The sequence below is a fragment of the Molossus molossus genome, unplaced genomic scaffold (assembly GCF_014108415.1).
Source record: "Molossus molossus isolate mMolMol1 unplaced genomic scaffold, mMolMol1.p scaffold_m16_p_3, whole genome shotgun sequence".
Taxonomy (NCBI): Eukaryota; Metazoa; Chordata; class Mammalia; order Chiroptera; family Molossidae; genus Molossus; species Molossus molossus.
The window spans coordinates 30,221,326-30,246,642 of NW_023425366.1; the positions used below are offsets into that span (position 1 = coordinate 30,221,326).

The 25,317-nt window shown below is 37.4% G+C and overlaps 1 protein-coding gene across 4 annotated transcripts in view; it reads left to right on the plus strand.

Annotated features, from left to right (window-relative positions):
• The window catches only part of CTNND2 (catenin delta 2), an 858,429-nt gene that overhangs the window by 305,349 nt on the left and 527,763 nt on the right, over positions 1-25,317 (plus strand). For all 4 annotated transcript variants that reach the window (XM_036280167.1, XM_036280169.1, XM_036280166.1 and 1 more), the window contains one exon: positions 4,304-4,416. In XM_036280167.1, coding sequence (XP_036136060.1) covers positions 4,304-4,416 — 113 coding nt within the window. The remainder of the gene's footprint in view (positions 1-4,303; positions 4,417-25,317) is intronic.

Here is a 25,317-nt window from a genome sequence, read left to right on the forward strand (position 1 = left end):
TTCCTGGCCAAGACTAATCTTTTCACCTTAATTACCCTAACATTTTTGTAAAATGAGGAAGAACAAAAGAGGAACCTAGAAAATAGCAGCTTTAAGCTGTTCATACAAGGTAGACATATAAAGCACCTAGCTCAGTTCTCAGATATTTATTCAACAGATATTGATTAAACACCTACTATGTGCCAGGACTGCTCAGACACTATATATAGTAGCCACCCAGCAGGAGAATGTCTGCCATGTGTGCTGTGCCAGTAATGAAGCACTGCACAGTCAGCACTCCATAAACATTTTAGCCTCCAATGTTACTATGTTTTATGTGATTATATTAACAAAATATGGCATTTTAGATGAAGAAGAGAAAGTTCCTTGTTCCTGAAGGACCTTGACATTTACTGTGTACTCCTTAGCAAAGTACAGAGGGACAATTCACTTAATTACTTGCTTTTTTCATATATGCAATGACAAAGTAAGCCTTTAGTGAATGGACATTTTGAAAAGGCAACACAATGATTCGGTTTCCTTAATAAAGAAAATGTCAATTCAATTAAAAAGTCATCAGACAAATAAAAGAAATAACAAAAAGGTAGCCTCAATTTTTAATACCATGATGGTGAACAACATTTGTTTTCAGTGTAAAAAAAAAATACTTAGCCAATTACTTGTTCATTTAGTGTGAATTTTTAAATACAGTGGAAAATATGCATTGAAAAATCAAGCATAGGTGGAAAATTGTTAATTCTTAAAAACCTTTCAGTTTTCAGCAGATATAGTAACAGAACCTGGAAATACCTTCCACCTGAAACAACAATAAAAAACATATGGATAAAAAATGTGAAATACCAGGCTTCAGGACACTGAACTTTAGGCAATGAAAGACAATGATTCCTAAGAGACATGACTCAAAGAAGCTGAGCCCTGCCCTAGTCCCAGCTCGAGAGAATTTCCTCCAGACAGTATAGGGGTGGGGCGACTCAGCAGAGCAAAGAGGACTCCCTGAGATGGGAGATGGCATGGAGAGGCCAGGAAGGTAAAGGTGACTGGCTAGAATTTGTAGGGCAACATAGAAGACAGGGTATTGCTGCGCAGAGAACCTTGAGATCTGCAATGGATCACCCTCTCCTATCAGTAGAGAACTGAGCAGTGGTGTCTAAGGAAGCCACTGAGGGGCAGGGAAAGAACCACCTGAAAGAATGGGAGGAAAGAGCACCTAGTGCTCACACCAGGGCCATGGTGTGTGCCGGCACCCACCAGCCCAGCTGGGAAACCCCATGCTTCACAGGACATTGAGTAGAGTACTCTGAAGGGTCTGCCTAGACAGTAGAGAGTGATTAACCCAACACTAAATGCTGTTCTGTTGCCCTTAACAAATCAATACAAGACTCAAATATAGCAAGTTGCTCCCATGTAACTGTACCCAAAACAGAGCTTTAGATATTTGTAGGGATATGAAGAAAACCAGAACATAACAAGTTAAAATTCAAAATGTTTTATGTTCAAAGGTCACCATACTTGAAGAGGAGCAGAAATAGGGTCCATACTGAGGAGACATTCATTCAGTGGAAACTGACACAGATGCTACAACCAGGACATTTAAGCAGTTTTATATGTGTGTTCCATATGTCCAAAAAGTTAAATGGAGATGTGGAAGATATAAAAATTTCTCCAGTGAAATTTCTGGAGATGTCTGATTCATCTTAGGTAAAAATACACTTCACAGGGTTGATGGTAGATTCGACATTGCAGAAGAAAACATTGGTTAACTCGAAGACACCAATAGAAATTTTCCAAAATGAAACACAAGGGAGAAAAAAGTAATTTTTAAATTAGGAAAAGAATTCATGAGCTGTGGGACAATTCTAAGTGACCTAATAGATACCTCTACACTGAAGAAGAGGAGATAGTGAGGAAGAGAAAGTGTTTCTTGAAGAAATGACTGAAAATTTTCAACATTCAGGGGAAACCACACACTGAAGAAGCCCAATGAACCCCAAGCATAAGAAACATGAAGAAAACCACTCCAAGGAACATGAAAATCAAATTATTCAGCACCAGTGATAAAAAGAAAATCTTAAAAGGAGTCAGAGCAAAAGGACAGCATATAAAGAATCAAAGATAAGTAATACCATTAATTTTTTTTTTCCTTTGCTTGCCTGTTTTACTTTGTCAGAAATGATGCAAATGAGAGGACAGTGGAACAAAAATGACTTTAAAAAATGAGGGCAAATAAAGACTGCTGTGAGCCATGTAAAGCTGGGAGAACTCATCGCCTGAAGAACCACATACAAGAAACATTGAGCGAAGTCATTCCGACAGAAGGAAAACGTTGCCAGATGGAAATACAGATCCATACAGAGGGATGAGGATTACTGGAAATTGTGGCTATATTTGAAAGGCAGCTTGCAAATGAAAACGTGTCTCCCATCATCTCCCACCCATAAGGCTGAAGTGGAGCAGTACGTGGTGAGGCCACAGCCTTGAACAAGCACAGCCGAGGACGGAGTCTGTCCTAGCAGCAGCCCAGGAAGGTTTATGAACCCTGACTCAGGATGCTGCACTGTCTCATCGCATTGGACTATTTGTAACACATGTAAACAGCAAATTAAAGTCCTTTAAATAATACAAATAATGCATTTCTATCTACCAATGAGTTCTCTATAGCCCTCAGGTGTTATGTTTTTAAGGTGTTATCAATTCAAAGGTATGAGTTGGTTTCCTGTTATACAGAGAAATTTAAGATAATATAGTATAAAGCCTGGGAATGAAAAATCTTCTAGAACTTGCATTTTTATGTGGGAAAAAACTGATTAAAAAAAAAAAAGCAGAACTTGAGGAAGCTTAGCTGCACAAAGTATGCTCAATGGAGGTCTTGGTATGCATTTCTTCCAAATAATCTTTGCTGTCCTTTAGGATATGTAAGAATAAAAGTTTGACCTCAAGCATCAGCATGCTAAGTTTTAGCACCCCGAAGGGAAAAGTTGAGCTGTCATATGCAGAGTGTCACTTACCTAGATCTCCTAAATAATGCCCACAAAAAATCTGCTCTTATGGAAAAGAGGAAGGATATTTTTAATACATGTAGAGGAAAAAATAGATACTATTTTTTAAAGGTCTTACCAAGAGTGTCCCAAGGTAATAAGTAAAAATAACTCATCTTTTCTGGAAAGACATATTCTTCAATGTTGGGAGTTTTAGTTTTCCAAAACTGACCTCCACCCTATATTTCAGTATTTTTCAACATTCTTGTTTTTTAATCAACAAAACATCACAGTGCAGATATTTTAAAAAGAAGATAAATGTGAAATTATAAAAATATTTCTAAAAATGTTTAGTTAAATCACATGATTTACTCTAATTATATTTAAAATATAAATACTAAAATACGGTACACAATCTAGGAGTTGGAACAGGTAGGACTCTTGATGTACTCACTGAATCATTTTTCATTAAAGTTAATCCTTTAACAGTGGATTTTGGGCCACTTGGTAGAACCATTCTTCATTGGTTTAACTGGCTATTTTAAAACATGATATAGCAAAATTTCAAAGGTTATTGCCTTAGTAACTAGCCTGTACAGAATCAGTATCATTGCCATTCTGCTGAAATTTTAAGCATAAAGAAGTGTAGGTTTAACCATTGCTTTTCTTCAATCTATAATATGTATTTAATATGAGGTTCAAATTAGGATATTGAGCAGCTAGAAGGCCAGTAGGGAGTAAACACTATACTCCAAATGATAGAAAAATTAAATGTTTCAATTTTGGTATCTGGGGATTCTGGTCATCTGCTAAATATAGCATAGGCCAATTTTTTTATGGACAGTGTCTCATATAGTCTTCACCTCAACCTTATGAAATAAATAATGTAACCCATTTTATAGATGTTAAAATTGATATTTAGATTAAATGACTTATTCAAGACCCTATAGCTAATGGGTCCCAGGACTCTGATACAAACTCGGGTCTGTCTGAACTGCAAACCCTTCTTTGATTCCACATCAACATTCTCTACTTCTCAAATTTGACATCTTTGTAAATCAGATTATTTCCCCTTGACCATCCTGTCATTTGGGTCTGAGTTTCATTTTCAGGAGTGGGAAACCGTTTTTCTGCCATTTGGAGATTTATAGCATCATTTGTGGGCCATACAAAATTGTCAACTTAAAAATGAGCCTGCTATATTTGGTCAGGCTGATTTGGAGAGGTGTGTGATGTTAGTTGGTATTGATTTCGTGGGCTTATGCGGCCCGTGGGCTGGACGTTCCCCACCCTTGAAAGAAGTAATCTTTTTGGTGGTTTTCTTTCAGGAATTACAGTTTGAAAGACTGACTCGAGAGCTGGAGGCCGAGCGCCAGATCGTAGCCAGCCAGCTGGAGCGATGCAAGCTGGGGTCGGAAACGGGCAGCATGAGCAGCATCAGGTACTGGGCGCCCCGCCTTTGCCGTTCTGCGCTTTGAGTGGCCAGTGAAAATAAATTGTGAGGTTTATCTTCTCCTTTCAAACCTGGCAGTGGAATTGGAACGTTCAGTCAGATGTTGGAAAGGAATTGTAACCGACCTAATTTAAGATGTTCAAAAGATGTCCCAAATAGCCTGATTTGTACTTGAAACTCTTTTAACCAAATTAATTCCTGCCCTGACTGCAAATTATGCATAATTTAACACAAAGGAAGGCTTCTAATTCAGTCAGGTTGCTTGAAATCAGGAGATGCCACGTCACAGTCTCCCAGTTTGTTATTTTCTAAATGATCCAGAGTTGCAGATTCTTGAAATGACAGAACCTTTTGATGTAACCTATATAGTTTACTAATATATGATGCTAAATTATAAAATTGCTTCTTCCATCTCAACCACTCATTCGATTGTCATGTGTAAAAATAAATATCTCAAATCCATAGCCAGAATGATTAATTAGGGATTGGTTTGAGGTTATGAAATATTTTAAAACAAAATAAGTCATTTGGTCAGAGAGTAAATTATCTACCTAGGACCTTGCTTTTATATTTAAAAATAAAAGTGTGTGTGTGAGAGAGAGAGAGAGAGAGAGAGAGAGAGACAGACAGACAGACAGAAAATGAAATAAACATACATAAAGCACTATAAGTCACCTTTCGTTTCTCAAAAATGCATTGTACTTTTCTGGCATCTTGTTCATGTTGTTTCTGATGCTATTTTTAGGAAGTGTTTTGGTTAAGGAAACATAGTTACTGTTGCAAATAAACTTCAGTGTTACAGTAACTTAACACAATAGCAGATTGCTAGGGATGCTGGTCAGGGAGCTGCTTGCTGCTTCCTCTCTAGGCCATGAGCAAGGACCCAGCTTCTTTCTTGAGAACCCCTATGGCCTCATTATCAAACACATCACTGCACCGCATCCTATTGGTGAGAATGAGTCACATGGCACCTCTAATAGATGGGTTTGGGGCAGGGATTCCTAGTCCTGGGTCTACACCCACTCTGCTCAGGAATTAGGAGCTTGAGTTTGGTGAATTTTTACCCATCTGCTGCCATGAAATAATGAAAACATCATTGTATCTATTGTTCTAAGGTATTGATCATTGCAAGAGTAAATTTGTAGTTGGAATGTTTCATTTGGAAGCACCTGCTATTAGTCTTTTAACATTATTCTTGCCTTCCTGAAACAGTGGTAAACCTTTAAATCGAAATCATTGCAACTCTTATTGTTAGACTAGGCTACTTACTGGGAGGGATACCATTTTCCGTTATAAACCTGTATTCCATATCTACACCTGTAATACCTCGGTGGTAAGAAGCAGCAAATAAGTAAATTTTGATCTCCTAAACTCATCACAGACTTGTCTGAACACCCAAGTTAACAGAAGCAGAGCAGAATAGATAAGAAAAAGGAAAAGTGATTTGTGGCCACTTGAAATTGTGTTCTGAAGGTTGACAGGTGGAAGGTGGTGAGTCTAAGGTAGGGAAAAAAATATATTTGTACATGTGTATTTGTATTTCTACATGTACTAAAGAGCTGATTATTATTCTGAACACATCCTCAGAAGCTAAGCCTGTTTTGGGGAGCTGGGGGGTGGTTCATAAGCACCACTGAAACAATATCTATTTGGCTTTCAAAGCAGCTGTTCCTCAATTCCATCAGGTTACCTGTTGAATGCGTATTCTTAATCTTTCTGTGTGATATTTTTACATACTATACACCTTTTATTTTGTTTCACCCACCCCTAATCCCCTGTCCCTCAATTCCCAACTTCTGATTGGATCATAAATGGACATCTAACCCAAGGACAAATTCGTCCAGTGACCGGCCTGTAAGAAATTGGGCTCTTACTCTTGAATGTAAAATAAGTGGCCCTGAATTTGTGACATCCAGCGGTGAGTGCCAGGGGTGGTGGCCATGTGGTTTGTGTGCTAGTGGAGGAGTCTGTGGTGACAGAGAGCAGTTCAACAGAGAGAGACTATATTGTTTCTGAACGTTAAAGAGACCAGTTAAGTTATCACTAGGACAGGCTGCAGATGTTGCATCTATGATATTTTCTCCTTTTACATTCTTAAAAACTTTTCTTCTCCTGTGTTTGATTAGATTGAGTTGATTTTGTTTCTCAGGTCCATAGTGTCTTGGATAGTACACATCAGTGATCTACCAAAGTAGACAGAAAAATTATCCATGACCGTGTTCTGTTCTTCACACCATACCTTGTATTCTCAGCTTGCAGCCCATAATACATTGTCAGTATTTCTGTGTTAAATGTGTGTTAAGTAATAGGGTTAAATTCAGCTGGCACTGCCTAGTTATTTCCCCCACCATAAACATTTGTAATATTCAGTCTTTCCCTGGCCGGCTTTGCTCAGTGGTTAGATCATTGGCCTAAGGACCAATGAGTTGTGGGTTTGGTCTAGTCACATACTTTGGTTGTGGTTCAGTCCCCAGCTCTGGGCAGGGTCATGCGGGAGGCAACCAGTTGATGTGTCTCTTTCATGGTGATATCTCTCTCTCTCTCTCTCTCTCTCTCTCTCTCTCTCTCTCTCTCTCTCTCTGTCCACTCCCCACCCATCTGAAGGTAAATGGGAAAATATCCTCAGGTGAGAATTAAAAAAACGAAAACAATATTTAGTCTTCATCAAACTTAATTATTTTGTATTTTTAAACTTCCTAAACTATGGATCTGCATTTGAATAGTACAAGCAATTTACTGACCTTTCACTTGAGAAAATCTAATACATGGCTTCCATTGTTCTTTTTTTTTTTTTTTTTTTGCCATAACCTAGTTGTTTGCTCAGCTTCAGAAATGCATCTTTGGAAATTCAAGTCTTTATTAAGGGTGATAGACTAACCTAGTTAGCACATCAAAAGGGATATTTTTATTAAAAAGTAGAATATAAACAATTTTTGAAAAAAGAGGAAAGGTAAAGAAGTTTGGTAATTTAAATGTTTCATACTTCTTAGGGGTTTTAGGGAGGGGTAAGAAAGTTTCGTCAAGAATAATAAAACAAAACCAAATAATTTTCAGACTTTTTCTTTCTTTCATTTTTATTAATTTATTATTGTTACAGATGTTTCTTTTTTTTTCCCCCATTGACACCCTCCTCCCTATTACCCCCACCCCATCCCCAGCTTTGTTGTCCATGTTCATCAGTTTATGTGTACATGCATATAAGTTCTGTGGTTTATCTCTTCCTCCCTCCCACCCCCTTTTCTGAGGATTGTCATTTTGTACCCTACTTCCACATCTTTGGGTCTACCCTGTTCTTCAGACTGTTATGTTCATTATATTCCATAAATAAGTGAGATTATGTGATATTTGTCTTTCGCTGCTTGGCTTGTTTCGTTTAGGATGATACTCTCCAGATCCCTCTCTGTCATCTCAAAGGATAAAAGATCTTTCTTTCTTATAGCTGCATAGTACTCCACTGTGTATATGTACCATAGCTTTTTAATTCATTTGTCTACTGATGGACATTTGGGCTGTTTCCAGATCTTAGCTATTGTAAGTAGTGCTGCTATGAAAATGGGGGTACATATATTCCTTCTGATTGGTAAAAGTGATTAGTAAGTATAGTTTAGTTTTCCTCTGCCTTTATTGGTGATAGGAAATTGCTTCATCTGATTCCTAAGACCTCATTTTTGGCAGTCACACTGACATTTTAAACTTATTGAAAACGTTATTAGTATGTATTTATAACAGACGGGTTTATAATAGTGAATCAAATAAAAATGAGAGCACTGAGAATTTAGAGAAGGGAGACTCTGGTTCCATTGTTGCAGCATATCAGCTTCTGTGTCCCAGTATCAAGGGTAGAAGTTATTACAAATAGGCATTGTGGTCTCTTAAACTCTTCACAGACTTTTCTAAGCACCCAAATGCATATTGTAGCTTCCAGAATTCAGATCATTTGGTGGTTGTCTAAGTATTATCATTCTTCTACAAAAAAATTATCGATGCTCTCACTACAGCTATAATTCCACCATTTCTTTCTATTTTGACTTTCCTTACTCTGTTTCTAGGCACAAACTTTACAAGCTGTTGAATTCTCCCTTCCCACAACTAGTTGATTCTATACCTGATTCCTCGGAACCATCCAGACCTGAGGCTAAAATATTATTTATGCTGCTGATTCCCTTTCTTTAGAGTCATGATCAAATCTCTCCTGCTAGTATCCCACTCCCTCCTTCTGGTATTTTGTGGTTACTTAGCTCACACTCAGACAAAGGTTTGCCCATGAAGCCTTGACCTAGCAACCCTATAAGCCATTTATATACCCCGCTCCCCAGGGCTGGGGCCTCTGTGTTGCTCTTATAAGTCCAATGGTTTGAGGATCTGCTTGTACCCACTCCCTTGCCATACGCTCCTCAGACCCCTGTGACAGAATTCTGACTCATCGCTCCAATTGTAGTGTGCACAAATCTGTCCTCCACGTGGTGTGAGTTTGATCTGCATTTGCATAAGTCAAAACCATGTCTATGAAGGACCTTTCTTAAATATACCACTCTTTCTGATTCAATGCCTGTGACCGAGTGATCCCTTCCATCGAGAATATCCTCCCTTTTTTTGCCTGGTCCTCTCCTCCTATAGATCTTCTAGATACTCAGCTGAGGTCTCACACTCTTCTGAATGCCTTCTTGACCAGTCCACACTGGGCCAGGAGCCCCTTGTTTGGGAGTCATTAGAACCTAACAAAGCACTGGGGATGAGACTCTGTCAACCCTTCTAGAAGTTTCCTGCCACAAAATGTTTTAACCTTCCATCAAAGGATGTGTAGGGATTTCTCAAGTGCTACTGAAATGTTAAGTAGAGTAAAATTGGTCTATTCATGCCCTTTAATTTTCATGGGCACTAATAACATAATGGGAGAGAAATAGATTCAAATCATAGTTGGATATATCTTATAAACTCCTAAAGAAGACCTAGCTCTTGAAAGACATGGTGATGATGATGATTGAAAGACATGATGGTAATGATGATGATGATGACTACGACGATGATGAGGATGACAATGGTCTAGAACAGAGATGAAGGAAGTCAACATTCAATAAAATTTGACACATGATTAATTCTTTCTTGCTGGTGTGGGTAGCACTGCACATGGCTCCTAGAGGCAGAGAACAACCCTCAACTTACAGCCAGCAAAAAGAGGAGGATCTCAGTCCTATAACCAAGAGGAATCGAATTTATTTCACAACTTGAATGAATTTGGAAGTAGATTATTCCCAGAACTTACAGAAAGAAAAGTAGCCAAGGGAAAACTTCTGGTGATAATTTTGCAAGACCCTGAACAGAGACCCAATTATGCCATGCATAAACTTTCTGAAACTTACAAAACTATAAGGTAAAAAAAAAAAGTACATTGTTTTAAGCTTCTCTGTTGATAGTAATTGGTTATGTAGTAACAGAGAATACAGTGATTTTCAATAGGTTATGTTAGATATACAGGGTGGGGCAAAAGTAGTATTACAGTTGTTCATATGGAAAATAATACAATAATTAATAAATACCAATAGAAGAATAAATTGTGTTTTGCATACCCACAACTGTAAACCTAATTTTGCCTCACCTGTATATTATAGCAAGTTGAATTATGAAAGTTTTTTATTAGAGAAAATAAATTTTACTCTGTGACTATCTGTATTCCATTCAGAAGTTTAATTTGTATATCCAATTTTATTTTTCATGCATACACTCATGCATTTGTATTTCCATATTAAAACAATATGTGATTTTGATTCTAAGAGGTGGAGATACTTAAATGTGACATTGAGTTGTCATTTTATGTGGAATAAAGACAGCTAAATAAGCCAATCATTTTAGCCTCACCATTTTTATAATGTAGATACCTAAGACTCTGATTAGAATTATATATATTTAAAATGACAAAATGTAATATATACATGAAAATATGTTGCGCCAGGCAAGAATGCTCTTTCTTTCCCACAGATGAACTATTGAACTTCTTGCAAACTCATTTTCACAAATATCTGCCATATTTTGGAGAGTGGAGTACAAAACAAATTAATGTTGCAAATGTTATCAAAGGTTGTTCTCTTTATTAACTAACCTCTGTGAGCCTGAATGCCCTAAATTCTATAAACAGTGTACAGATCTTTTTCATACCTACAAAGAAGCTGAGTTTATTTTAGAGAACATGCTGATTTCTGGTTTAGTTAGTGGTGAAGAAACACAAGTCAAGTAGTCCTATACATTTTATGTCACCATGATATGTATATATTTAAAAGTACATATTTAAAATGTATGTATTTATTTCTTAAGGAAATAAATCATATATAATCATTTCTCAACCTCAGACATTTTGTGCATATTTTGAAATTTTTCTATAGGATATGATATATAAACAAGTAGATACTGACATTTATTCTTTTTAAATACAGAAGGGATAAGTTGCAAAATATTTTATTTTGAAAACCAGACATCTTAGATAATTAAATAATTACTTTAAAATTTTTTAGGTTTTTTTAAAAATTATTATGTTGACATTTATACATTTACACACCTTTCCAAACACAGTCATTTTGCCAAAGTTTTAAGAAAAGCACTTGCATTCATAATTCTAGATTCTTACTATATTTGCCAGTAAAATAATAATAATAACTTTCAATTGAATTATTTTTAATTTAGTTTTCTATTAAATATCTTTTTAATTTTAAAATTAGATAATAGTTGTTGGTTCCCATGACCATTTCTCATGTGGTTAAAACACTGCTCTTCCAACAAAATCATACTGATTTATTTAAATGAGACATTTAGTTTATTGAATTGGTAATTAGAATGAACATTGCAGTGATATTTGTGAAGTTATTTAGAATGTCTGCTTCATTATAAAAACAGAAGAACAAATATAAGGACTACAGACATATTTTAGCTTTATTTTCTGCATTGCCAATATTGTTATTTTAATACAAGTATTTTTCTCTTCTTTCCTTCCTACCTAAATTTCAGGGCAAAAGCCTCCTGCAAGAATATTCCTGATTTCTGTAGTCCCTTAATGAACCCTTGTTCTTGTCTTAACCCTTGTACCCTATCTTTCATATATATATATAATTTTTTTTTTCTTTTCCCAATTTTCTGGTCTTTCATAGCTTGCTTTTGGTGATGAGATTATTCTTTTAGAAGTTCCTAGTACAATTTTTTTTCCTACATAAATCATGAAGGATATTCCAGAATGCTTTCTGGGTCCGCGAGATTCTTCTCCCAGTTGTCAAGCCTCTGAGCCTTTCCCACCCTGCCTAGAGTCCAAGGTCCCTCTGCTGCGCCATCTCTATAGTACCTTAGTGTCCTGGGAACTCCTCACCCCGCAGCACAGTTTACGACCTGGATGAAAGCTGCTGCCTTCTCCTCTGCTAGAGTGAGATTTTGCTGAGCCTTCTCAACACTGAGGAGTAGGTGCTGTCCCTGGTCTGTTTCCTCTGATTCCTCAAGCGCAGGCACTAGGAGTTTATGTCCAAGAATGGCCAGCACATGATAACTGTTCAATCAATACGGAATGAAAAATATACAGTACTTTTATTACTGTTCTTAGTCTCATTGCCATTGTTTCAGAACATTCACCAGTTTTATTCATCTGTCAATATTTCTATCTCTCTATATTCCAGAATATATCTTTTATATATATGACACATATATTATATAATAAATTATCATTCATATCAAGTATTATATATTATTCTGACCAAGCTATATCAGAATATTGTGTTTCATTATTCATTCTAGTTAGTTATCTCCTTAAAATGTATCCTGGATACCAGGGCCAGTTGGTTTGATGTGCTCGGTGTGTGGAACTTTCACTCTGATTGTAAGATAATGATAATAGTGATAACAATAGCAGTAATAGTGACAACTTTAATAATTATAATGGTAGTATTCATTTAGTGATTTCCACAGGCCAGGCACATTAACTAGCTTATATAGATCATGACATTTACTCCTAGTGAACCCTGTGAGTTAATTCTTATTATTTAATATTGTAGATAGAGAACAATAAGATTCAGAGAAGAAAATTCACTTTCACAACATCAAACAGCCACTGACCAGTCACTGATTTTTGACCCCACGTATCTTTATTTCCCAAGTACAAATGTAAAAATGCTTCACCACAGTGCTATTGTTCAGTCTTAAATGGTGTCTTAAATTGTAAATAGCCATCTAAATAACTCCAGTCCATTTTCACCCTGGGGATACAGGACTCACTGTCTACTTCTTTTTCCTCCTCCACCCAATGATTGTATTTATTTGGAAGTTCTTTAGCTGAATATATTTCTGAGATTCATTCTTAAACAAAGAGGTAAAGGGTGTTAATAGTGTATGTTATCATAGCTTGTAGATACATACAGAGTAATTATTCAGTATTCTCTTGCAAATTGTCAATGAACAAATTATACCAATACTTATGTGTATAAAATCTAATTATCCTGCTGTCTTAGTCTCTTCAGGCTGCTATAAAAGAGTGCTATAGATTGGGTGACTTATAAATAACATAAATTTATTTCACACATTTCTGGTGGCAGGAGAGCCCAAGGTCATGGCACAGGCAAAGTTGGTATCTGATGAGAGCCTGCTTCCTGATTCACAGTTTTGCAGTGTGTCCTCATATGATGGAAGAGGCTAGGGGGAGCTGTGGGGTCTCTTCTATAAGGGCACTGATCCCATTCATGAGGGCTCCATCCTCATAATTTAGTCACCTCCCAGAGACCCACCTTCTAATACCATCACATTGGGGATTAGGTATCACTGTAGCCCCAGCCAGTTTGGCTCAGTGGTTAGAACATTGGTCTGTGGACCAAAATGTCACAGGTGTGAGTCCCAGTCAAGGTCACATACCTGGGTTGCAGGTTTGATCCCCTAATCTGGTTGGAGTGTGTGCAGGAGGCAACCAATCTATGTGTCTCTCTCACATCAAGATTTTACTCTCTCTTTTCTCCCCTCCCTTCCTCTTTTCCACTCTCTCTAAAAATCCAGTGGAAAAATATCCACGGGTGAGGATTAACATAAAAGAAAAAAAAGAACACATGTTGGGAAACACAAACATTCAGCATACAGCATGTTAAACACATTGTTGTAGATTCCTGTGGGTTAACGAATAGTCACCTGTCCTGAGAATTTGATGTGGTCCTGAAAAGTTTGAATGCTAAGCCTTATAATCAATCATTTGATATATGTTCTATGTCAAATGCTCTATGTTCTATGTCAAATGCTCTATCAACATTTTTGCATCAGTTTCAAAGCCTAACTTTCCCCAAAATCACACCTTATATAAAAAACTAATATTAATTTTGCATAGAACAACCAGTGTACCAAATTTTACTTAGAGGTTCTGCCTTATGGAACAGATATTTTAGGAAAATTAACTCTAATATATTTTGAAATTTAATATTCTGGTTTGTTAAGAACTGAGTTTTTATTACTTTAATTAGTGAAGAAGATTCTTCTTATTTTTCTCATCCTTAGAGCATTTTTTAACTTACAGATCTGAAGGGTGAAGTTCGTAGTTTCATAAACTAGAGCTAAATATCATTATGGTGTTTTTATGGTATTGCCTAGCTTTGCTCATTTCTCTGAATTCCATTTTTCTCATCTACACATTTCATCGAATGCTCCTGTAACTTTGTAAAGCTTACATGTGAAATGTAAGCATCTCACATAGCATCTTACACATTGTTACTAGCGAATCATATCCATTTTTGCTTCTTGAAGGATATAAAGATAATCTTTTCATTGAGGTTTCCTTCCTAATTTTTCTATGAAAGTTTACATAGTGGTTCTTCCCACTGTGGGCTAAACTGATGTATCAGGATGGCACTGCATCGGTCTCCCTCATAATAGAGACTAACAACCACACAGAAACTGACATGATGAAATGAAAGAAAGCTCAAATCAATTTCCCATTCACATGGCAACATAACATGTCTCTGTACCCACTGCTGGAGTGGAAGGTGACCCTTTGATACTGCATGGTTGTAAAAGGAGAGCAAGACTGCAGGGCTAGCATGTGTAAGACAGGAAATGCTTAATAAATTAAGATACAGAAGTCAGTGACTCTTTGAATCGATTATTTTTCAAACAGAGAACAGCAAGAGATGAATACATTGCTGAAAGGTGCATGTTCATTACTCTCCCTGGTGGTTTATCTGTACAAATATGATGAAAAGTAGAAGTGCCTGTGGCTGAAGGCCTTTGTGTGTCCATCATGTCCATTCTGCCTTTGCCCAGAGGCTGTGGGTCCAAGGCTTTGACCAAATCTCCTCACATTTGTTTGTTCACTTATACTTATTTCAGAGGATGGGTAACCAGTGATTTTGCAACTGACAAAGTGGCAGTGAACATTGGACTCACCGAGAAGAAAGAACTTCAGTCATCAACACTGGGATGACGACAAGTTCGCTGAGCACCGTGAATGTCATGTGTTCAATTTAAAAACATGGAAAGGGCAGTGGAGGTTTAGCAGGAAGAATGTTGTAAGTGTGAGGGATCATGGTATTGGCATCGACACACTCAAGGGAATGCCATTTGGGGTTTCTGGGCCTCCACTTTTTCACCTTAAAATAATAAAAGAGGAGTGTCTAGGTTTTCTAGCCCTACTCTTGTGCTCTCCATCACCTCATTCAAACTTTTCATTATAGGCAGTAATTCACAAAGGAATGTGTTAATGTGAGGACATCATTGAACTTAAGTAACAAGTCCAAGTAATTAAGTAATGAGAATAGCAATATGTTACCAATTAGATTTGATGCTTCAGTGGAAGGCAGATAGATCTCTACATAAGTGTGTAGCTTTTTCAATATGGGAATCTCCAGTTAGATCAAGACATGAACTCTATATTTGGGAAAATACAGTCTAAAAGGAGTGTATGTTGTAAACTGCCTCAAATGGTCTACATGTTTTATAGTTTGGCTAAATCCTGGGGTAAAGATAGGGAATTGGAACAGAGTGTTTCACACTGAGAAATCTCATGGAGTGGGCCTCTTAAGAAATAGCCACTGGTTCCATAAAAAAAGAAAATGTTATGACTACTTCTGAGGCTCCAGCATGTTAATCAGCCCTGCTTGTGCTTCAACATGAATGCGACGCAGCCCTGGCCTCCAGGGGCTCTCTGTTGAATACAGAGAGAGACACCTACGCGTGGCAAACATGACAAAATGCCTCAGTGCGTGAAGTGGAAGATATGCCAGGATGGCTTCACAGACAGGTATCTGTGTCTCAGCGATGTGAAACATTGGCAGGGAATGAAATGGGGTAAAGGCACTGCTCAGAGGCAAAGGGGAAATTCAGGAAGACAAGAGTCAATTTGGAGTCAGTGTGGCTGGAATAGCAAACCCAAGGGGCAGAGCGGTGTTGGATGAAGGTACAGACAGACAACCGTTGTGTGAGCAGTTCCATAGGTCAGGCCAGAGACCTAGAGACTTTGGGTTCTGTTGACTGGGCAGTAGAACGGGGAAGATGGTTTTACCCAAGGAGGTGACAAGGTCAGCTCTGGTGCCTCCAGCTCATGGAGAAGGGACTGAAGCTTGTGGAGACTGACGACGGCAGCACATGTTAAAGATGGTAGCTCCTGCCAAGGAGCTGCCAAGGTCCTCACCTCTTACACTGGTTTCAGAGTTAGAGTTGGCAGAGTCTGCAGACTCCTTTGTATCTCAAGAGACAATGTAGGATTGCAAAATTATTTATTTCAAAAAAAAGTTAAGCCTTTGGTAGGCTAGACCAACACCGTGAGCTTAGTAACTTCTACCACCAGCATGGCCCATTTTCAACAAGGAAACTTTGATTTTTTTTCTCCATGTATGTGAATGTATTCTAATTCTCTTTTATCCAGGAGAAACTATCATAGAATTTTTAATTTAAGAGATTGCTGCGTTAGCAGCAGGCAGCAAAGATGTTGCCTAATTTGTTGACAGTAAAGCTGCATTCGTAAGTCCCAGCCTTCTCGAACATCTGTTTGTTTAGTACCTCAAGATCTGAGGAAGTTTGAAAATCGTAACACATTGTTGCTTAGTCTTATGCATTTATTTGAGAATGTAACTCTCAGCAAGATTTTATTGGAAAGCCCTATCCAAGGGATTGACTGCCATCTTGACTCAAAAGTTGGCAGTTAACCTCTCCTTAATGTGTAAATGGTGGTGTCCACCTGTGCAGAACTCACTGTCATTTTGACATTTCCCATTTAAGGCAAAGAGTTTGATTCTGTCTTTTGGGACACATGGATTGCCTGTCATCTTATAAATGCCCAACAAATACTGAAGCTCTAACATTAGGAGGTGGCGCAGGGTGCTATTTATGACATTAGAGATTTGGATTCAAATCTCAGCTCTGTTTATTGCTATCTGTGTGACATTGGGAAATATACTGGTATTCTAGAAACTCCATTTACCTGTCTGTAAATTGGGAGAAGACTGCTTACCTTAGAAGTTTGTTGTAAAAATTAAATGTGAAAATGCATTTAAAACAAATAACATAGTGTATGTCATTGAGAAAATATTCAATGCATGTGGGTTGGTCCTCTTCCTAATTAATTGATTAATTGTCATGACTATTACAGTTACGACTTGTCAAATGCACAAACAGACAGGACATGCTTCAAAGAGAGATATTATTTATTTATACCTTTTCTTCTTTTTTCTTTTATTCGGTGGGTGGGTTATGGGGGTATCAAGTTAACTGAAGACAGAGTATTCTATCCATTGCCATTTTTCTGCCAGAGACCATCACAGTAAAGAAATGTTCTTAAACTAATGGGTGGACAGTATGTATGCAATAATATAGTCACCATTCACTGAAGCAGAAGTTGTGTTTGCCCTCAAGTGCATAGTTTCTCAAGGTCACTGTAATTTTGAGTGTCTGTATCCTATTAATACATTTCATTTAAAGCCTTTATAACCTGGTACTAGAGAAGAATTTTTACCAAAGAGATGAAGGTGGGGATAGAGAATCTCAACGTTACTTAAACATTTGAATGGTTAGCATTTTTTAAAGCCTAGTGGACTTTGAAGGGTTGTGGAAGCTAACTGCTTCCTCCTGGAACGGAAAAAAAAAACAAAAAAAACAAAAAAAACCTGAAGTCTGCCTGCCTGGTCCCTTATTCAGAGAAGCATTGCCCGTGGCCATGTGGATGGGTTGCTGGGGTCAACAAAACAAGGGAAAATCTATAGGAATGTGGGTTTGTAAAATTCTCCCTTATGACAGGAAGGAATGTGAGAACTCATTATCCACTCATTCATTCATTCAGTACATATAGAGCATGGAGCTACTGTGTGTGTGGAGTAGACACTAGGAGTATAGTTCTGAATGAGAAAGCAAATTCTCTGCCCTCTTGTAGCCTGCAGTCTTAGTGTTGCCTTTAGGATGTGACTTTACCTAGTAGGGATGTGAAGATGATCACTCCTTTGTTAAAACTGCTTTCTTTGGTGTCTGTAACAAAATTTTATAATCAAGTTAACCTTCATGTGTATGATCATCCACTTAATACGAGAGGACACAGCAAATGCAAGATCAAAATACAAGAGAGAATTAAAGGAGCTTAGTTCTACTTAATCTACCCTTTGGGGTAGGGACACAGAAGAGTATTTTAGGCTTAAATCTGACCATTTCAAGCACTTATTATATTTGGCTAATGAACTAGCATTCCAGAGGGAAAAAATTAATCAGAACTTAGTTTCATGTGCAATTCATGGAGTCAGAACAAAGGAATTATAAACTAATGAAGAAGTGAAGCTCCACAGAATATTTGAAAGTTTCTAAAGAAATCTTAACACCTACAAAATAAGGGAATTTTAGGAAGTAGTAATAAAGGAGATGGCAGTGTTTCTGCCAGGGGATTGGAGTCATCGTTTTTCAGAGAAGAGTTAACTTGCATTATTATTCCCAGAGAGAATTTTTTTATTTTCAGTTTAAAAAGTACAAAACCAAATAAAACTCTGAGATATTTATTGAATACATTGATAGAATAAGATACTTCTAAATAAAAGTATTATATTAAAATGGACAGATGGCCTATTTTGTAAATGCTATCATTTATTAATTGGACTTTAATAATAAAGAAAAAAATTAAGATTATGCTATACAAATATAATTTTTAGAAACAAATATTTTATTTTAAGATAGTGGCGTATATATAGAATATTACAGAGTCTACAATATATGCAGTGGAGAATATGTGGTATTTTTATATCTGTGGTTTAAAAAAATGCCATAGCCTTGCTGAGGAATAAGATTTGATCAGTCGTTGGAGACTTCACTGCCCTTCTCTCAAGATATCTCTAACTAACTCAGAAGTAAACACTCAACTGAATTTTGTGTTTATTCTTTACATTGGATTTCTTTTTGTTTCCCCACATGTATGTATCCAAATATGTGAGATACTATTTGGTTTTCCTGGTTTTGAATCTGACATGATTATGTTATGTAGTCTTTGCAACATGCTTTTTTAAAACTCAACTGTAATGTTTATCAGATTTTTTTCATGTTGATATGGGTGCTTGTAGATGATTTTTTTTTTTCCGGTGCCTCCTAGTTTATCATGTGAAAATACCAAATACATTTACTTTTTCTCCTGAGAACATTTGCAGACTTTGCAGGTTTTGCTTTTAAAAACATATGGCTTGGGACATAATTATGCAGGACTCCTCATGAGGGTGTGCAAGTGTCTCCCTTGGGTGTGCATGGAAAAGCACTGGCTGTCTTGTAGGATTTGAATATCTTCAACTCCTCTATAATGCCAAATAGCTTTCAAAAGTAGCTGTACACATGTACATTTCAATCAGCAGTGAAATAATACCTTGCTCTGTATACTCAGCAAAACTTGCTGTTTTCAAAGTATTTGTTGGTGCTATTAGTGCAAATACAGTGTGGGTTTGGAGTTTGCATCTCTCTGACTTCTGCACTAATAACACTAATTATACATGTATTAAATATTCATTTTTATTCTTCCATTCAATGCCTATTTATGTCTTTTTGTACATGTCTCTATTGGTGGTTTTCCTTTTCGTTAGTTATTTAATTCTCAGTTTATTTGGATACTAATATTTTATTAGTTAAATGTTACAACCATGTTCTTGCAGTTTATTTCATTTTTTTTATTATGTCCTCAGATGAACAGAAGTGCTTATTTCAGTGTTGTTAAGTTCACCAGTCTGTTTTCTGTAGGATTTATGTTTTTGGAATCTTGTTTAAGAAATCTTACCTATTAAAACAATTTTTGATGTTTTAATCATTGCAAAGTCATACCTTTGTTCATTAAACTCTCTAATTCATTTGTAATTGGCTCTTTTTTAGTGACCTAGCAAAGGGTAGAGATTGAATTTTCCTCTTTTCCATGTAAATACGTGGTTGTCCTAATACCAGCTGCTGAGCAGATTGCCATTTGTCCCATGAGCTATAATGTTATCTTTATCATGTATCAAGTTTTTGCATTATGTCTGTTCTACTTCTGGGAAATTGGGGGAGAATTGCAGCTTTATTATTTTGAGACTTCCTATTTCTGAACTTGATGTCACTCCATTTTATTTAATGTTTTTCAATGAAGTTTATACATTTTTTTTCCTAAAGGCCTTGCACTATTCTTTGTTTCATTCACTCTTAGGCTCCTTGGAGTTTTTGTTGATCCTGAAAATGTAATCTTTTTTATAAGGTACATCTGCTAAGAGTTTCTTTTGTTATATAAAAGTGCAATTGATTTTTATATATTGATCTGATAACAAGCAAATTTGCTGAACTCTCACTACTTCTGTAATTTGTTCATAGATTCTGATAGGGTTTTTGTGTGAGTAATCTGTGACGATTACGGTATTGTGTCTTCTTTTAAAATCTTTCGAATTTCACTTTATTTTGCTTTCTTTTTATACTGATAAGAAATGGGGTAGAGCCCTAGCCGGTTTGGCTCAGCCGTTAGAGCGTCCGCCTGCGGTCCGGAGAGACCCGGGTTCAGTTCCCGCTAAGGGCACGTACTTCGGTTGCAGTTTGTCCCTGGCCCTGGTTGGTCGTGCGGGTGGCAGCCACCCGATGTGTCCCTTCACGTCGATGTTTCTCTCTTTCTCTCCCTCCCACTCTATCTTTACAAAAAATGGAAAAATATCCTCGGGTGAGGATTAAAAAAAAGAAAGAAATGGGGTAGAGTAGGCAACTTGTTTTTATTTAATGGAATTCCTTTAATCTTTAGCACTACAAGAATTGCTACAGGATTAATTTGTAATAGCTTTATTGCAATATACTTCATATATCATTCAATTTATTTATTTGTTTGTTTGTTTATTTTGAGCTATTGTAGAAAACTTTATTTCTATGGCATTAAATCCCTGAGTTTCCCAAATCCCATTTCCCTCTGACCCACCATAAAAGAAGCGTGGCTGTGGCTTCAGCAGAGCTAGGATTAAAGTCATTGCCTAGAGTCTCTGTCCCATATCTGCACAGTCTAATCCAGCATCAGGCTAGTGTAGCTTGTGTTCCCATCTAGAGTTCATCAGTTCTTTGCCTGTGGGGTCTGCAAGGCCACATAGCTTGGAGGAACATGGGCCAATGCAAGAGAGCCACAAGAGCCCAAAAGTGCCAAGTGAGTGAACTTCCTTGTTTGGGGAATTATTTATCTCCAAATTTTCACAGGCTTCCAGTGGTCCTGCACACTCTAGCCAATGATCTCTGTTCCTAGGTTTGACTGAGAGCAAACGGCTTCCCAAAATCACCTGACTCATCTTCCCCTTTGCCCAGTCCCTTCCCACAGTATCTGGGGAATGCAAAGTTGCAGCTTCCTGGTGAAGCTGCCCAAATGTCCATGCCTATAATGTCTGGTCTTCCTTTTGCTCCTTTTCTTTTTTAAAAAAATTATTTCATTTTATTTTTTGTTACAGGTGTTTCTTCTCTTTCCCCCATTGATACCCCCTTCCCAGTTCTGCACCCCCCAACATTGTTGTCTATGTTCATGGTTACACATACATGCATACATGGATATATAAGTTCTGTGGTTTATCTCCTCTCCCCCATCCCCATCCCCCTCTTCTGAGGTTTGTCATTTAAATCCCAATTTACTCATTTAAACTTTAAAAGTTAATGGTTTTCAGTGTATATATATATAGTCTTACGACCATTGCCACAACCAAATATAGAACATTTTTATCCGCCCAAAAAGAAGTTCCATATGCTTCTCAGCCTTTTCTGGGCATTTCATATAAATGGAATTGTGCAATATAAGATCTTTTATTTATTTTTTCTTCATTTTAAACTTATCTTTATTGTGGAATGTATTACAGATGTCCCTCCTTTTTTCCCTCCTTGACCCCTCCTGCTCCCCTCCTGCCTTCCCCACTCTATTGCTGTCTGTGTCTATTGGATATGTATATATGCATATAAGTTCTTTGGTTTCTCTCTTCCTGCCCCACCTCCCCCCTTGCCTTTGAGGTTCATCCGTCTAACAACCAATTTGTACTTCTTAATTCCTGCATCGTTTTCACCCATCCCCTCTCCAACCAACAAAAAGTTCTCTGTATCTATGAGTCTGTTTCTGTTCTGCTTGTTCATTTTGTTTGTAGATTCAATTGTTGATGGATATGTATTTATTGTTCATATTTTTTTAAATCTTCTTCTTCTTCAAGAAGATCCATCAACATTTCATATAATACTGGTTTGGTGGTGATGAAGTTCTTGTCTGGGAAACACTTTATATTGCCATTGGTTCTAAGTGATAGCTTTGCAGGACACAGTAATCTTGGTTGTAGGTCCTTGCTTTTCATCACTTTAAATATTTCTTGCCACTCCTTTCTCACCTGCAAAGTTTCTTTTGAGAAATCAGCTGACAGTCTTAAGAGAGCATCATTGTAGGTAACTAACTGCTTTTCTTTTGCTGCTTTTAATATTCACTCTTTGTCTTTAACCTTTTGCATTTTGTTGATGATGTGTCTTGGTATGAACCTCTTGGAGTTCATCTTGTTTGGGACTCTCTGTGCTTCCTGGACTTGTATGTGTGTTTCCTTCACCAAGTTAGGGAATTTTTCTGCCATTACTTTTTCAAATAGATTTTCGATTTATTGCTCGCTCTCTCTTCTCCTTCTGGCACTCCCATGATGCGAATGTTGGTATGCTTGAAGTTGTCCCACAGGCTCCTTATACTATCTTCATTTTTTTGGATTCTTTTTTCTTTTGTCTTCTCTGATTGGGTGTTTTTTGCTTTCTTATATTCCAAATTGATAGTTTTCTTCTTGGCTTTACCTACTCTACTATCGATTCCCTGTAAATTATTCTTTATTTCAGTTGGTGCATCCTCAATTTCTGACTGGTTGGGGGGGAGTCTAAAAAGACTCCTTTAGGGTCCCAATAAGGGAAATAGAGGTAGACAATTATGGCTCTGAGGATCTGGAGATCTGTGTCATATAGAACTGAACTGCTGGGGCCTGATATGCATTTGGGTTCAAGTGCCCTGAGGAAAATGTATTTTAGTCAAATAATAGAATCAATTTGCTGTAGGTGTAATATCCAAGGGTCCCCTTATCAAAGACGAAACTCCTGTCCTTTATCTTTAGACCTTCATAAAAAACGCAGGCATGTTTGTAATTCTCGAAGGCCAGAAGCTTAATTATGCTTTTTCCTTGATCCCTCAACTGTTGTTTCCAAATTATTTTGGGAAGTGTGTTATATTTTGTGATGTCCTTTTATGATGGCAGCCACAGTTTGAGGAAATCAAAGTCAGAACTAGCGATACTTTCCTAATTGGGGTAACTCTTTAAGTGACTTTTTTTATGGTTACTTATCATTATCCCAGAAACTACTATAAGTAATAGTTAAGTGTGGTCCAACAGTGGTTTACATTAGCAGTGCTCAAGCCTGGCTGTACTGTTAGAATCACCTGGGAAACATAAAACCACTGATGCCTGGGCCCCAACCTCAGGGAGTCTGATTTTACTAGTCTGAGGAGAAACCTAGGGACTCACAGCTTTCAAAGTGCCCCAGGCTACTCCTTCGTGCAGCCAGGGAGGGGCTTGGCCTCTGCTCTGAGTTCTAAAATAACCTTTCTGCTTCATTAAAAATATCCAGTGCTGTACACAGTGGGTTTCAGATCACACCAACAGCTTAGTACTCTGTAGTCTTGTCTTCGGTGTCTCTATGGAAGGGCAGACTCTGAGTATACAAGAGACTAGTTTGTTGCATTTGTCATTTTGAAATAATAACAATAATAACCTATATTCATTGAATTCTTGTCTGTGTTCAGTACTTTTTGAGGATTTAACTTATTTAATTCTCATACCAAACGATGAGGTAAATATAAACTATTATCATTTTCATTTTCAGGTGGGGGTAAACCAATAGGAAAGAATTACCTTGGGATTTTGAACATGGGCATTATGACCACAAATCTGGGTAATAACTGTTTTCTCTTATTCCTTGGGATTCTTAGTGACTCTCTCAAATAAGTATAAAGTACTTATAAGGAGTAAGGGGATCTGTAAGACACAAAGGTGAAGGGAAACAGGTGCAGTCCTCCAGAGGACCCGTCCTCAACAGCCTGTGAGGGAGGAACATGTCATAAAGGATTGTGCTGGCAACTTGAAAGTGCCCCAAAGATGAACATGGGAGGAGGCAGAGGTTTCTTGCAGCTGAAGTGAACAGCAAGATCAAAGATATGAATGCAGTTCATTTTAAACTGGAGCCATGTGACAGTGTGTAGATTTGTAGAAATATTAGGTTGAATATATGAAATTTATATTAACTGACCATTTGACCTATAGCATTAACAAATGAGTATGGTACAGCCTATGAGGGAGGGCAATTCCAGTAGAGAGAAGAGCACATGGCAGTGCCAGAAATGTCCCTGTGGAAGCTGACAATGTAGCTTCAGCTGGAGTAGGGCCATGGATTCCACTGGCCGTTGGAGTCGTCCATGATCCGCTTAGTGCATCAGTATTACATGGAAGCAATTCTTGTAACTGAATGACTTGCTCATCTAGACCATGGCTTGTACTAATGAGTCCTCAAAGATCAGCAATTCTGGGACTCCAGTATCTCTAAGTCACCTGTAAATAGGTGATCGGAAGACAGATGCAGATATGTTTCATTTGGCTGAGACCACTTAGCTTTGGGGTGTGGGAAAAACTTACTGAACTGACATTTGGTAGAACGAGGGCTGGGCCGGGAAGGGGTAAGAACTCAACTGTGGATGCACTCTGAAGCCAGCAAAGTCCCTTCTAGGTTAAAGAACAATCCACATGTACAAAATGTTTGAGGAATCCCATGTCTCAGTGCCATGGGCTGCATCTGGAGAGCAACAACCCTGACTTGTCCATCTTCAAATCGCCCCACAATCTGAGCATAGGACACCAAGACGCATTTTACACTTACAAGTTAAATTGACCTGAAGTATACACCACACATCTAGGAAGCAACAAATTAACATTAATAACAATACTTTTGATTAGTCTTAATAATAGTAACTTAGGGGTTTCAAAATTGGGAGTACATGCTACACATCATTTTTATAAGAATTATTTATGGCTTTTGTGGATGCCATTTAACTTTTATTATAGACAGCCAGGTTAAAAATCTTATTAGCCTCCTGGAAAGCTATGTAGAATTGTTTATAAGAACTTTGTCGTTAAGATAACATCCTGCATATTGTTGGAGAGCCCCTACAAAACAGAAACATCAGCCTAAGTGTTCCAGTCAGTCTGATTAGAAAAGGGCACTTCACAAAGAAATAACTACTAACAAGGCACTGAGATCTGGATTACTTTCACTTCTCATTATTAAAAGTCTATATATCGAGTAGAATGTCACTGAGTAATGATGGAACATACAGAATAAAGTTGTTCAGTTGCCACATTTCTGGGTTTCTTAGCATCCAGAAAGTGTTATGAAATTAGAAGC